The following is a 12,016-nucleotide window of genomic DNA, read 5'->3' on the forward strand; positions in this document are numbered from 1 at the left end:
ATCTGGGGCAGGGAGATGCCATACACTCTTAACCAGATCTCGTGAGAACTCACTGTCACAGGGACAGCATCAACCCATGAGGGATCCACCCCCATGATCCAGTCACCTCCCACCAGGCCCCACCTCCAACACTGGGGATTACATTTCAACATGAGATATGGGTGGAGACAAATATCCAAACTAGATCAATCAGTAACCAGAATTTTACCTTAAGACCTAAATTAAATCAAATAAAAGACAAAGTTTAGGTTCCAAATGTTGACTCATCACTAAATCTTTTAAAATCACTTTCAGAGCCTTAAAAAAATCAGAACACTTCATTTTTACATTATAAACTCTTACCCAGAGACACAAAGTACATAACATAATTGAGGTGGTTGCTGTTGGTGGCCCCAGTTCATGCCCTCAGCTCTCCCTGAGCCTGTCCAGGCCAGCAGCATCCTACCTGCTATAGGCATCTGTGACTCCAACTTAAAGGCTTTTTCTCGGCAGCCACCAACCAGAAGTGTCATGTGGTTAAGACACTGTGGAGCATCCTCAGTCCATAACAGATGGAAACTGATGGATAAATACCCCTGGCAAGGGAACTGGAAGCGTAAGTTACACTGTTGCAATAACTACATTTTCTAGTTTCTATATTTGATGATTTGGACATCTGGGGCCTTGCTGACCCCAGAGAAACTGTCCTTCCCAGGCTACTGTCCTCCCCAGGCTAATAAAGGACTCACCGGCAAACATGCCTTTCATGTGCAAAGCAGCCAGTGCAGAGGCCAAACATGAACTGTCTGCTCCATATGGTCTCACAGGGCTCTCCACCCTGAGTCACTGTCTGTCTGTCCTGATTACCCCAGGGCGAGGTACCAGACAACTCAGGACAGCCCTTGTGCCCCAGAATCTGCCAAAAGTATTCAATCAAAATTAGTCACACTCTCCTGTGGTATGGCCTGTTCCCTCCTCTTGGGATCTGTGAGTGTAACAAGCTATATATATATATATATATATATTTTTTTTTTTTTTTTTTTTTGGTGTGGGGGCTAGGGGAGATGGAGTCTCCCTCTGTTGCCAGGCTGGAGTGCTGTGGCGCTATCTCGGCTCACTGCAACCTCTGACTCCCTGGTCCAAGTGATTCTCCTGCCTCAGCTTCCTGAGTAGCTGGGATTACAGGCACGCGCCACCACGCCCAGCTAATTTTTGTATTTTTAATAGAGACGGGGTTTCACCATGTTGGGCAGGATGGTCTCAATCTCCTGACCTCTTGATTGGCTTGCCTCAGCCTCCCAAATTGCTGGGCACTTGAGCCACAGTGCCCGGCCTCAAGCTATATTTTTAATGGCAGTCTTGTCCTGATCTATTGGCCATGCCATACCTAAATAATAAAACCTACCTTTTAAAACAACTGTCTCCCACACTTTTCCAGTGGGCTTGAGCCTCCGTTACCCAAAACACAAATCTACTCCATATCATACCCTTTATTGATTTTCCTTCCTTCCCTCTGTCATTTCCCCACTCCCCAGCTAGTGCTTCCTGGAGCCACCTCCCAAATAAATGACTTACACTCAAATCATTCTAGAACCTGCTTCTAGGGAACCCAACGTAAAGTAATAATATATAAAGATGGAGTTGCTCTGATGGAAGCTGGGCCTCCTCCCACTCCTCAGTCCTTCCCAGGCCATCTCTATGGAACCCCGGGGTTCCATAGAAAGAGAACATAATTTGAGAGCTACTTTCTTAAACTGTATTGGGATTAACCAGCAAGTAAAACTCATCATTACCCACCCAGCAGTATTTTCAGAGGTAAAAAACTTAGTTCTCAAGTTTGTATGCTTCAAAATGTATTACCTTTAAAAAGTATATAGCAAAATATCAACAAGAAATGAATATACCTAATGGGATGCTATCTTATTAAAACAGGTAATTTCTCTACCTGAGAGTCTAATTTATTTTTACATAGATGCTTGCACACCAGGCCTGCATTGGTGGTCTGGAAATTGAAATCCATGTTAAACAGCAGCCTTTAAGCTGTATATTTTAAGGGGATGTTGCCTCCGAGACAAAAGTAGACTGGTATACACTTCAATGTCGACACTTTTACCTACATTTACAGTTCTTGACAGGGCTTACACACTCTCGCTATTGTACTTCTAACACTTGCAAAATAACCTACTTAAGTGTCAATTGCTAATCTTAGTATTTACTCCACCACCACCCTTATTAGTAAATCTTTTCTAAATGGGCTAATTGATAATCTCAAGACAGTTGTAAAGTCTGCCTTTTCCCAAAAACGATGTGTAATTAGGTCAAGGATGAGAATTCTTCTCGAGTCTGCAGAAGGTGTGAATCACTAGGAGCAGATTGTTTCAACAGCTCACTGAGGTTGTGCTTCCCTAAAGGAAGCCTGTAATTGCAGATAACTATAGGGCACAGTTTATACTTTTAGCTTGTGAGTGCCGTTATTAGAGTTAGTCAGACTTCTTTGGGCTGCAAATGATGGAAATCCAGCACAAACTGGTTAAATAAAAGGGGAATATATTATTGAGCATTATTGAAAGGTCCAGGCTTCGGCATGGCTGGATCCAGGGGTCAGATGATGTCTCCTATGTTAGATCTTGCTCTCTTTTCACTCTCTGCTGCCCCCATTTTCAGGCAGGCTCTTACCTCATGGTGACAAACTGGCTGCCAGCAACTCCTGGCATATATCCTATCTTCTTAGAAACCCCAATACCAAGAGAACGCCTCTTTCCTAGTTGCCCTAGCAAAAGCCCGGAGACTCAGTCCCACCAGAACAACTCAGGTCAGATGCCCAGCCCCTGACCCATCACTGTGGCCATGGGGATGTGATGCTGGGATTGGTCCAGCCTGAATCACATGCCTACCCCTGGAGGAAAGGGAGCCCCCAAGTGACATCATGATGCTCTTACCAAAGGAGGGTTATCACAGGTAATAGGCAAGCAGAGGCAACAGATGCTCTTTGAGCAGGTATAAGCTCTTCACGGCGAAGGTCTAGAACCAGTGGTGTCTGCTGTATTCCCAAGGCTAATGGCAAGGGTAATGCTTTGCCTTAGAATTCTGCTGCCTCTCCTAGACTATGTATGATTGTAATTCTGTGACTAACTTACTGTGTGTCTATGAAAAAAAATGTGTAAGCCTGCCAGGTTTCTGGGGCTTCCCACATAGTCACTGGGAAGAAATAATACAGTCTCTTCACCTTCAACCCATGAATAGCTAGAGTCTTAGAATAGAGACATTACATAGGCGGTGTTGGCGGGCATGGAGGCTCACACCTGTAATTGCAGCACTTTGGGAGGCTGAGGTGGGCAGATCTCTTGAGCCCCAGAATTCGAGACCAGCCTGGGCAACATGGTGAAACCCTGTCTCTACAAAAATTACAAAAAAATTAGCCTAGCTTTGTGGTATGTGCCTGTAGACCCAGCTACTCAGGAGAGTGAGATGGAAGGATCACCTAATCCAAGGAGGTCAAGGCTGCAGTGAGGTTATACCACTGCACTCCAGCCAGGGTGACAGATTGAGATTCTATCAAAAAAAAAAAAAAAAAAGGCAATGTTTGGAGAGTTTTCTGAAGATAGTCTTAGAATGCAAGTTAATCACAGGGAGGCTTATAGCTGGGTGAGAAGGAAGTGCTATCCCTTTGCCACCTTGCGGGATCGTGTGGAACTCACTTGTTCCCAATAAGCCTCACCCCCACTTGTAAAATTACCTCTTGTGGAAGAAGAAAAGTGTAGCCAATCTCCTCACTATGTTGCTATTTACTTCCCACTCTTTGAAAAGATTTTTCTAATGACAAGTGGAGACAAGACAGGGGTGACAAATGTATGAATTTTTTAGCAGTAGCTGAGTGGAGTCCCTGAATGTGCTACTCCCTGGGCCTGAAATGCTCTGTGCCCAGATCAATGTGTGACTGGCTCCACTTAGGACTCAGCTGAATTGTCACCTCCCCAGAGAGGCCTTCCGTGATCATCCTATCTAAAGTTGTCTCCCATCCTAGTCCCCGTTTGTCACAGCTTAATAGCACTTATCAGTCTGAAGTTACCATGTTAATTATCTGTCTCTCTCATTAGGATGTAATCTCTAGGAGAGGAGGGGCCATAATCTGTTTTGTTCACTGTGGACGTTCATCATCTTCCATGGTGCCTGGCACATAGTAGGCATTCAGTAAATGATGGAAGCCTGGATGGATGGATGGATGGATGGATGGATGGATGGATGGATGGATGGATGGATGGATAGGTAGGTGGGTGGATGGATGGATGGACGGATGGATAGATGGGTAGGTAGGTGGTTGGATAGATGTGGATGGATGGACGGTTGGATGGGTGGATGGATGGATGGGTGGGTGGATGGATGGATGGATGGATGGATGGATGGATGGATGGATGGGTGGGTGGGTGGGTGGATGTGAGGGTGGATGAATGGATAAGCCCCAGATTACATCTGGGTTTATGGCTTCTTAGTCCGGAAGGAAATCTACTGTGGTAATAGCGGAAAAGAAATCTATCCACAGTCATAATGTTAAGCAGCCCACTAGCTACAGGGTTTATTAACACATCATAGAATCCTGCGTGTGAAACCAGAAAGAGTAAAAGGAACAGGAGGTTGCTGAGTCAACAAAGTCAACAAAGGCAAGTTTGTTCCCATCAGCGTTAGCTGTCCCAGAGGGTCAAGGGAGAACCCCTGGTCTTGCCATCAGCAGAATTTTAAATGAGGTTGCAATGTTGCAATTGATTGTAGTTACCTAGTTTCCATATGAAAGAACACTTAAAATTCAGCCAAATGATTACAGCATCTGGAAAAAAAAATCTTTATTTCACTCTTTCTACAGCCCCTTATATCCTGGAAATAAATGCCATCAATTCTGAGATTTGTGAGGCAAATCCAAACCCTTCATTGGTTGCCTGTACTTTGGATCAGTGGAGAATTCCATCTGTCAGGGCATTTGCTGCATCATAACAGTTGTTGAATTTTCTTCAGGCAACAGATGAAGAACTCTGTCTACCGAAGCCGGCAGTCTCTGAACAGCCCGAGTCCAGGGGAAACCGAGATGGACCTTCTGGTGACTCGGGAGCGACCCCGGCGTGGAATCCGCAACAGCGGATACGATGTGAGTCTCTGGTGGGCTGGGTAAATACAAGCTTTCCTTTCCCCTGAAGGCAAGGGGGATAGAGCATCCCATTGTGTTTTGGTTTACCACATATTTGTGGAATTTTAAAAAGCACTAAAATGTTTTCTATTTTTTTATTACCTATTTTGCAAAGTAGGACTACTTGGAATGTGTCAGAGTAACAGATTATTGCTAAAAGGATCACAATTTCTGAATTGTGCCGTGTTATGAATAGCACATTACGGACTTTAAACTCAATGGATATTCTAAATGCCCTTAATTTATTTTCCCCTCTGTCCTTAGAAACTCAGCAGGGACCATGGCCATGGGTTAGAATTCACTTGAACACAGGCTTCTTTGAATTCATAGCGATATTGAAATGCTGGATATGTTCCTGATTTCATAACTCCTCGGTATGCCATGGAAACAATGAGATGTCCAACAGGGCGGTTTGATAATTTCATGTGACAAAGCACATGCTTATGTTCAGTGACGTGACCAAGCTGCAGAAATTATTTTAATCCCGTCAGATTTCCCCAGATGAGGAGTTGCAATTTGGTGCCTCCTCTCCGGTACCCTGCACCCTGTGACTTGTCCTTGGACCCATGAGCTCAGGTGAATTGTCCTGTGCTGAGAGGTACAGTAATGCCTCACCCTGCCCCAGCATTTCACCTAATCTTGAATCTACACCTAGGTTTGTGAACAGTGTTTCCTTCCCATTCCCCTAAAATGTTTCTCTAAATACAAATAAAATTTTTTCTTTAATAAGAGTTATAATTCAAATATATCTAGATAAACTTATGTTATAATTTAAGAAGTTGTAGTTTGACACTTGGTTTTTTAAATATACCATGCTAATTGGAAAGCAACAATATTTTTCTCCCTCAGGATTAGTCATCTTTTGCCACAAAACCTTAAAATGGGATTTTTTAATGGTCCAATTAAAAACAGAGATATTCTACCTAATTTGAATTTCTAATCACCTTCCCTATATTTAAACTTGATGTTTGTGTTAGTAGTGTTACCCTTATCTTTTGTTTCTTTTTCCTTTTTCATAAAACAGTTTGGTAGTTTAGTTTTATAAATTATAGATGCTTTGGGCAAATCTTTTATTTTTCCACTAGGTTAAATTATTCAATGTTAATTTTTCTCCTTATAAAAAAAATATTTCCTATGCGAAATTCATTCAGCAATTTGATAATCAGCCTGTGATTAAAAATCAGGCATTGGAAGCTTCCAGTTAATCTTTCCCCACCAACAGTGAACCTTCTTCCTCGATGCTTGTTTAGTTTGGGGAACTTTTTCACCTGCTCAGGCATCTGAGACACAGTAGGATTCTCAATTTATTTCAAGATTGGCATTAATAGGGTTTTTTAGTGAGATTCTAGGCAAAGACACCTTGACAGTTGTGAGGAAATGGGTCAGAGGTTTCCCTATTAACCTTAAAAAGAGAACATTGCAGATCGTTTTTTAACCACAGTGACATGACTTGCAGCACTCACTTAGCATCTTTGGAATGTCATCTTAGCAACTTACCTAAAACAATAGAAAGAGACAGATAATTTTTAGGAGGAGATTGCTCACCCTTACAGACATGTATAAGTATACCAAGTACATGTTACTTTAGGGGAAGCCTGCTTTATTCTAATAGACTTCTTTAAAATAGATACTGCTTTGAGAAGTGCATGTGATCTCAAAAATATGATGATAAGCTCCCTTCAGAGAAAAATGATCATCTAGGGAATGGCTTTAAGAATTTAGACTATTGACTGTAAGAATGAAATTGCTTACCTATATCTCCTCTTGTGCTTTTTATACTAATCATATGAAAAGTGTCTAATATTTACCAACTGCTCACTATAGACCAAGCCCTATTCTAGTCTTTTCATGTGTATTATCTCATTGCATTTGCATAGTTACCAGCCAAATAGATGCTTTCATTATGCCCATTGTATGGATGAAGAAACTGAGGCCAGTTATATAATTTGCCTACCCAGCCACAGAGCCCCTCCCCTTAACCACCATGCAATATGGCTTCTGTATTCATCCTTCCTCACTATACATCTATCCTTAGGTAATATAATCCATATCCTATATTTTTGAACCTCTGGAAGAAGCTAGATGTCAGGGCTCACAAGCATTCTTACATAAATAACTCACACAAGCAAAACATGGACCAGCAAATAAAGCAGAAAAAAAAAAAGTGAGTCATAGTTTTAAACAATGCATTCATTTTCTAAGCTCTTGATTTTCTAAAATTACCAGAGCGCTTCTGGCAAAAGAATCCATTAGCACAGCAGTGAGCCGGTCATTCAATTGGAAACATGTCATTCTTCCCACTGGGTCTGGAGATCTAGAAGCCCTGCCAAAATATCCAGTCCTTTCTGCCAGGTTGGGGAACCTTGACACCGTAGAAGCAAAAGCACTGGGAGATAGATTTAATTTTGCGTTTTTTGAAAGATGACTGGAGTCCCAAAGGAAAAGCCTGAACGTAAAAATAAATGAATAAATGCATAAATAAGCAAATACATGCTACAAAGGCAAATCTTAGCACCAGGACTGTAGCAGCATGGATTGTTTCACAATTTTCCCATAGAACAAGAGTTACTAGGGCCTATAGAAGGGAGACCCTTAGCTCCAAGGGGTTTGGGATCACTGCGTTTTACAGCAACAATCTTCAACCTTTTGGTCACTCTTTCAGCTAAGGGATGTAGTACACTCCCGGCACTAACAATACCTCACTTGGTAGTAATATTCTAGAAAGACACATTCCCATTAGAAGGATGTGTTATTTTCACAAGATGCTCCAAACTCCCAAAAGACCAGATCATATTATTAAACCAACTTTGGCATTGAACTTAATTCATCCCTATGTATAAAGCAGGTAGAAAAGAAAATGTCAGCCTAATGTGTAAAAGCAAAAATATCTCTATTTCAAAGTATTTTTAAAATGTTATTTTCTGAATGAAAGTCATGTGGAAAATAATGAAGCAGTGAGGAAAAGAAAAAAAAATGCTGTAAATATGATTCTCAGGCAGAATAAAGACCGAAGTGATTTTTCCTTTATCAGCCAAATTATTTACCCCAGTATGTGGATATGAAACCTTTGCTTCCAAAAGGTAAGTAATCATTAAATCATCCCCCAGAAGGAAAAATGCACCTCTTCAACATTGATCTGTTTTTGGAGTTTAAAAATCCGTGGCAGGAAAGGAGCCAGCTATGTGCCTTGGCTATGAGGGAGACTCTGAAATTTATTGTTTGAATTATAACTTTGAAAATGAATGAAGTAGGGACTTTTACAAACTACTTCTCTTAGTTTCTCTCTAGCAGCTTGTCTGAAGTTCCATGCACTGGAGGTAGTTGCCAGTCCAGTGGGCTCAGACCCTAAAATGTGGGCAGTGGGTTTGAAAATGTTAAGAAGGATGGTTGTTGATTCATTGATGCATCTCAAAGAGGCGATCACAGTCATTAGTTCTCATTCCAGAGGGCTTCTTTGGCGAAATGTTTGAAACCAGATGCTTCTACAGCTGAAAAGTACATGTAAATCTATAAAAAGGGGTATCAGGCGAGGTCCAGCTGCAGAAAACTGAAAACATCAGCTGTTTAAAACAGACCCAAAAAATGACTATTAGGAATTAGGTGCTCACAAAATCATTGGCGGGCTGAAGGAATGTTCCTGGAAAGATTCCTAGAACAAGACCACAGGGCTGGCCCTGAGGAGGGGCTGCTGCCTCTTCCTCAAGCAGGAAGATGGAGAAGCGGCCTGCCCTGGAACACCGAGGTTAAGAAAACACAGTCATAGCATGATCCAGGAATGAGAGAGCCCCACAGAACCAGAATTAAGGACTGTGGTGCTCAGCAACCCAGCTTCCAGCAGCCTAGGCAGCAGAAAGATGGGCCTGCCCCATTTCCTCTGTCCAGAGTGCACACAAGTGCATCTAACTGACAGGACCGAAGTCTCATCCACAGCCACAACCTCCTGGAACGCCAGGAGATAGAAATTAGCCATTCAGCCTCAACAGTACAGGAATGCACACTACAAGGAGGTTGCCTGTCCATTACCTCCACTGCAGGCACCAGGCAAAAGCGAGAGGAGAGAAAAATTACCAGGCAGGGCAATACTCAGGAAGCAGTTGGGGCAACTAGTGGATAAAAGTATATCCCAAAGGGGAAAATGAGCCCGTTTCTCAGAGCTCAGTCCACAACAGCCTGCTGAGGAAGGCCTGGGTGCACTGTCTGATGTCAAGCCTATAGGCTGACAGTGCACCCAGCTTCCTTTGTTACAGGTGAGCAGTGGTTACTGGAAGGAGATGAAGGAATTGAAATGGTTGTTTTGATGAGTTGCACTTGCAGAACGATGAAATATTATCTGGAAAGTCCCTGACTGCTCACAAAGCTTATGGCAAGTCTGGGGCCTCCTCGGTAAATTTGTAATCCTATTATTAATAGAAATCTCTTCTGCCCACCCACTTCCCACACCTGCCCCAGCACCTTACAGCTTTGGCGTAACAGTCAGGGACCAAGGCCAACACAGGAATGCCCTGGTGCTGCGTAATGGAGTGGTCCCAATTAAGGGTACAACCAGCTTGTTGCTCCATTGGGAAGCAGTTGGTTGGATTTGGAGATTTTGTCCTTTATTCTAGAAGCAACCTGCTTGTTGCCCCCCTGACCTCGGTGCTCTTGTGTTGACCCCACTACCATTACCACCTTAGCATCTCACCCAAAACTTTCCTCCATAGCCCCTCATCTTAGCCTTTCATTTCCTTCTCCTACCTCTCCCAGCTAACATGAGCTATAATAACCCTGGCTTGATATGTTATCTCGACTTAATTTATAGTACATTATATTTTAACAGGGACTTCTAATCCAAGAGAAATATCTGCTCATGGGAAATCAGGCTCCCTGGGAGAACCTGAGGCAAAGAGATTGAGGTGTTTGAGGGTGAAGGAGGTCTTTAGGTAAAGTCTAGATGTCACCAGGTTGATGGCTGCCCAGAAAGATACTTATCAACCCCAGTGATGGAGGCCACTTGGCGAGTGGGGAGTGGGAGGTGGGATGCTTGTTGTCAGGTTTGAGAGGGAGGCGGAGGGGTTTCAGCATGGCCTAGTGACCTCCTTCAGAGCCAGGCCTCCCCTGCAGGCCAAGGATTTCCCTCCCCTATAGGCAACTTCCCACTGGGCAGGAGATAAACAACTTCCCTTCTGTTAGCAGCACTCAAGTGCTATCTGCCTGCATCTTCTCTCTGATCCCCTACATTCTGGACACTGTCTGCTCTTATTCTTGGTACCTGCCCGCCCATGCCCATTTTTTCCCGGACTCTGGGACCTCCTACCCTCTTGACCTAGGGTAGCCACTTCTTTCAGGCCAGGGTCCCCAGCATGCTGTAGGTATACTTTGAGGGAGAGGAGGAAGTAGATTTAGGCAGCTTTTAAAGTTGGGCTATGGTACAGACACTACAAGGCCTCAGCTGACCCCATGGAGGCTCTGCAGCTCAGATGGCCCTGAAGAGTTGTCTCAAGTTTGGGAAGCAGCTGTGCGTATGTACTGTAGAATGGACCAGTCATTGGATGTCCTTGGGTGAGGCTGTTCTCTTTAGCCAAGGGCAGTTCCCTGCAAGAGCTGATATCTGAGGACTGACAGCTGGCAGTGTGCCCAGCAGCTGGGGGAATCCATCTTCTAGTCCTAAGCAGCATGGCTTAGAGTCCACTAGTTCCTTACAATCCTATGTACTCCTGGGCCACCTATGTCTGCCAAGCCCCTGCGGGAGCTGGAGGCCAGTGGACAAATGTAAACACCCCTTGGGAATTGCCATTCCTTTTCTTTCTTCTAGCAAACATTTATTGAGTGCATTGGAACCATGGCAGCATATGTGCATTTAATGTATGTAAATTCAGTAATACGAGTCCTGAAAGAAAAAGGAAAAAAAAATTTAAATAAAGCCAAGAAACCAGCTTTTACATGTATTTTGTTTATATTGTACATTGCAGATTATATGTTTCTTTTTCCCTATTACCTTATAAGGTTGTACGCACAGGGCCACATAGGCTACACCAAGTGGACGATTTAAGAGATTTTCTTTTTTTTTTTTTTAATTTTTGCTTTTTTTAAAATTATTATTATACTTTAAGTTTTAGGGTACATGTGCACAATGTGCAGGTTAGTTACATATGTATACATGTGCCATGCTGGTGCGCTGCACCCACTGACTCCTCATCTAGCATTAGGTATATCTCCCAGTGCTATCCCTCCCCCCTCCCCCCACCCCACAACAGTCCCCAGAGTGTGATGTTCCCCTTCCTGTGTCCATGTGTTCTCATTGTTCAATTCCCACCTATGAGTGAGAACATGCGGTGTTTGGTTTTTTGTTCTTGCAATAGTTTACTGAGAATGATGATTTCCAATTTCATCCATGTCCCTACAAAGGACATGAACTCATCATTTTTTATGGCTGCATAGTATTCCATGGTGTATATGTGCCACATTTTCTTAATCCAGTCTATCATTGTTGGACATTTGGGTTGGTTCCAAGTCTTTGCTATTGTGAATAGTGCCGCAATAAACATATGTGTGCATGTGTCTTTATAGCAGCATGATTTATAGTCCTTTGGGTATATACCCAATGGATATATACCCAATGGGATATGGGATGGCTGGGTCAAATGGTATTTCTAGTTCTATATCCCTGAGGAATCGCCACACTGACTTCCACAATGGTTGAACTAGTTTACAGTCCCACCAACAGTGTAAAAGTGTTCCTATTTCTCCATATCCTCTCCAGTACCTGTTGTTTCCTGACTTTTTAATGATTGCCATTCTAACTGGTGTGAGATGGTATCTCATTGTGGTTTTGATTTGCATTTCTCTGATGGCCAGTGATGGTGAGCATTTTTTCATGTGTTT

General features: G+C 43.0%; 1 protein-coding gene across 4 annotated transcripts in view; it reads left to right on the forward strand.

Moving 5' to 3' along the window:
• The window catches only part of KIAA1549L (KIAA1549 like), a 294,948-nt gene that overhangs the window by 238,462 nt on the left and 44,470 nt on the right, over positions 1-12,016 (forward strand). For all 4 annotated transcript variants that reach the window (XM_019037520.4, XM_055356549.2, XM_019037521.4 and 1 more), the window contains exon 16: positions 4,987-5,116. In XM_019037520.4, coding sequence (XP_018893065.4) covers positions 4,987-5,116 — 130 coding nt within the window. The remainder of the gene's footprint in view (positions 1-4,986; positions 5,117-12,016) is intronic.

Source organism: Gorilla gorilla, chromosome 9, assembly GCF_029281585.2.
Source record: "Gorilla gorilla gorilla isolate KB3781 chromosome 9, NHGRI_mGorGor1-v2.1_pri, whole genome shotgun sequence".
In the NCBI taxonomy this organism is placed as follows: domain Eukaryota; kingdom Metazoa; phylum Chordata; class Mammalia; order Primates; family Hominidae; genus Gorilla; species Gorilla gorilla.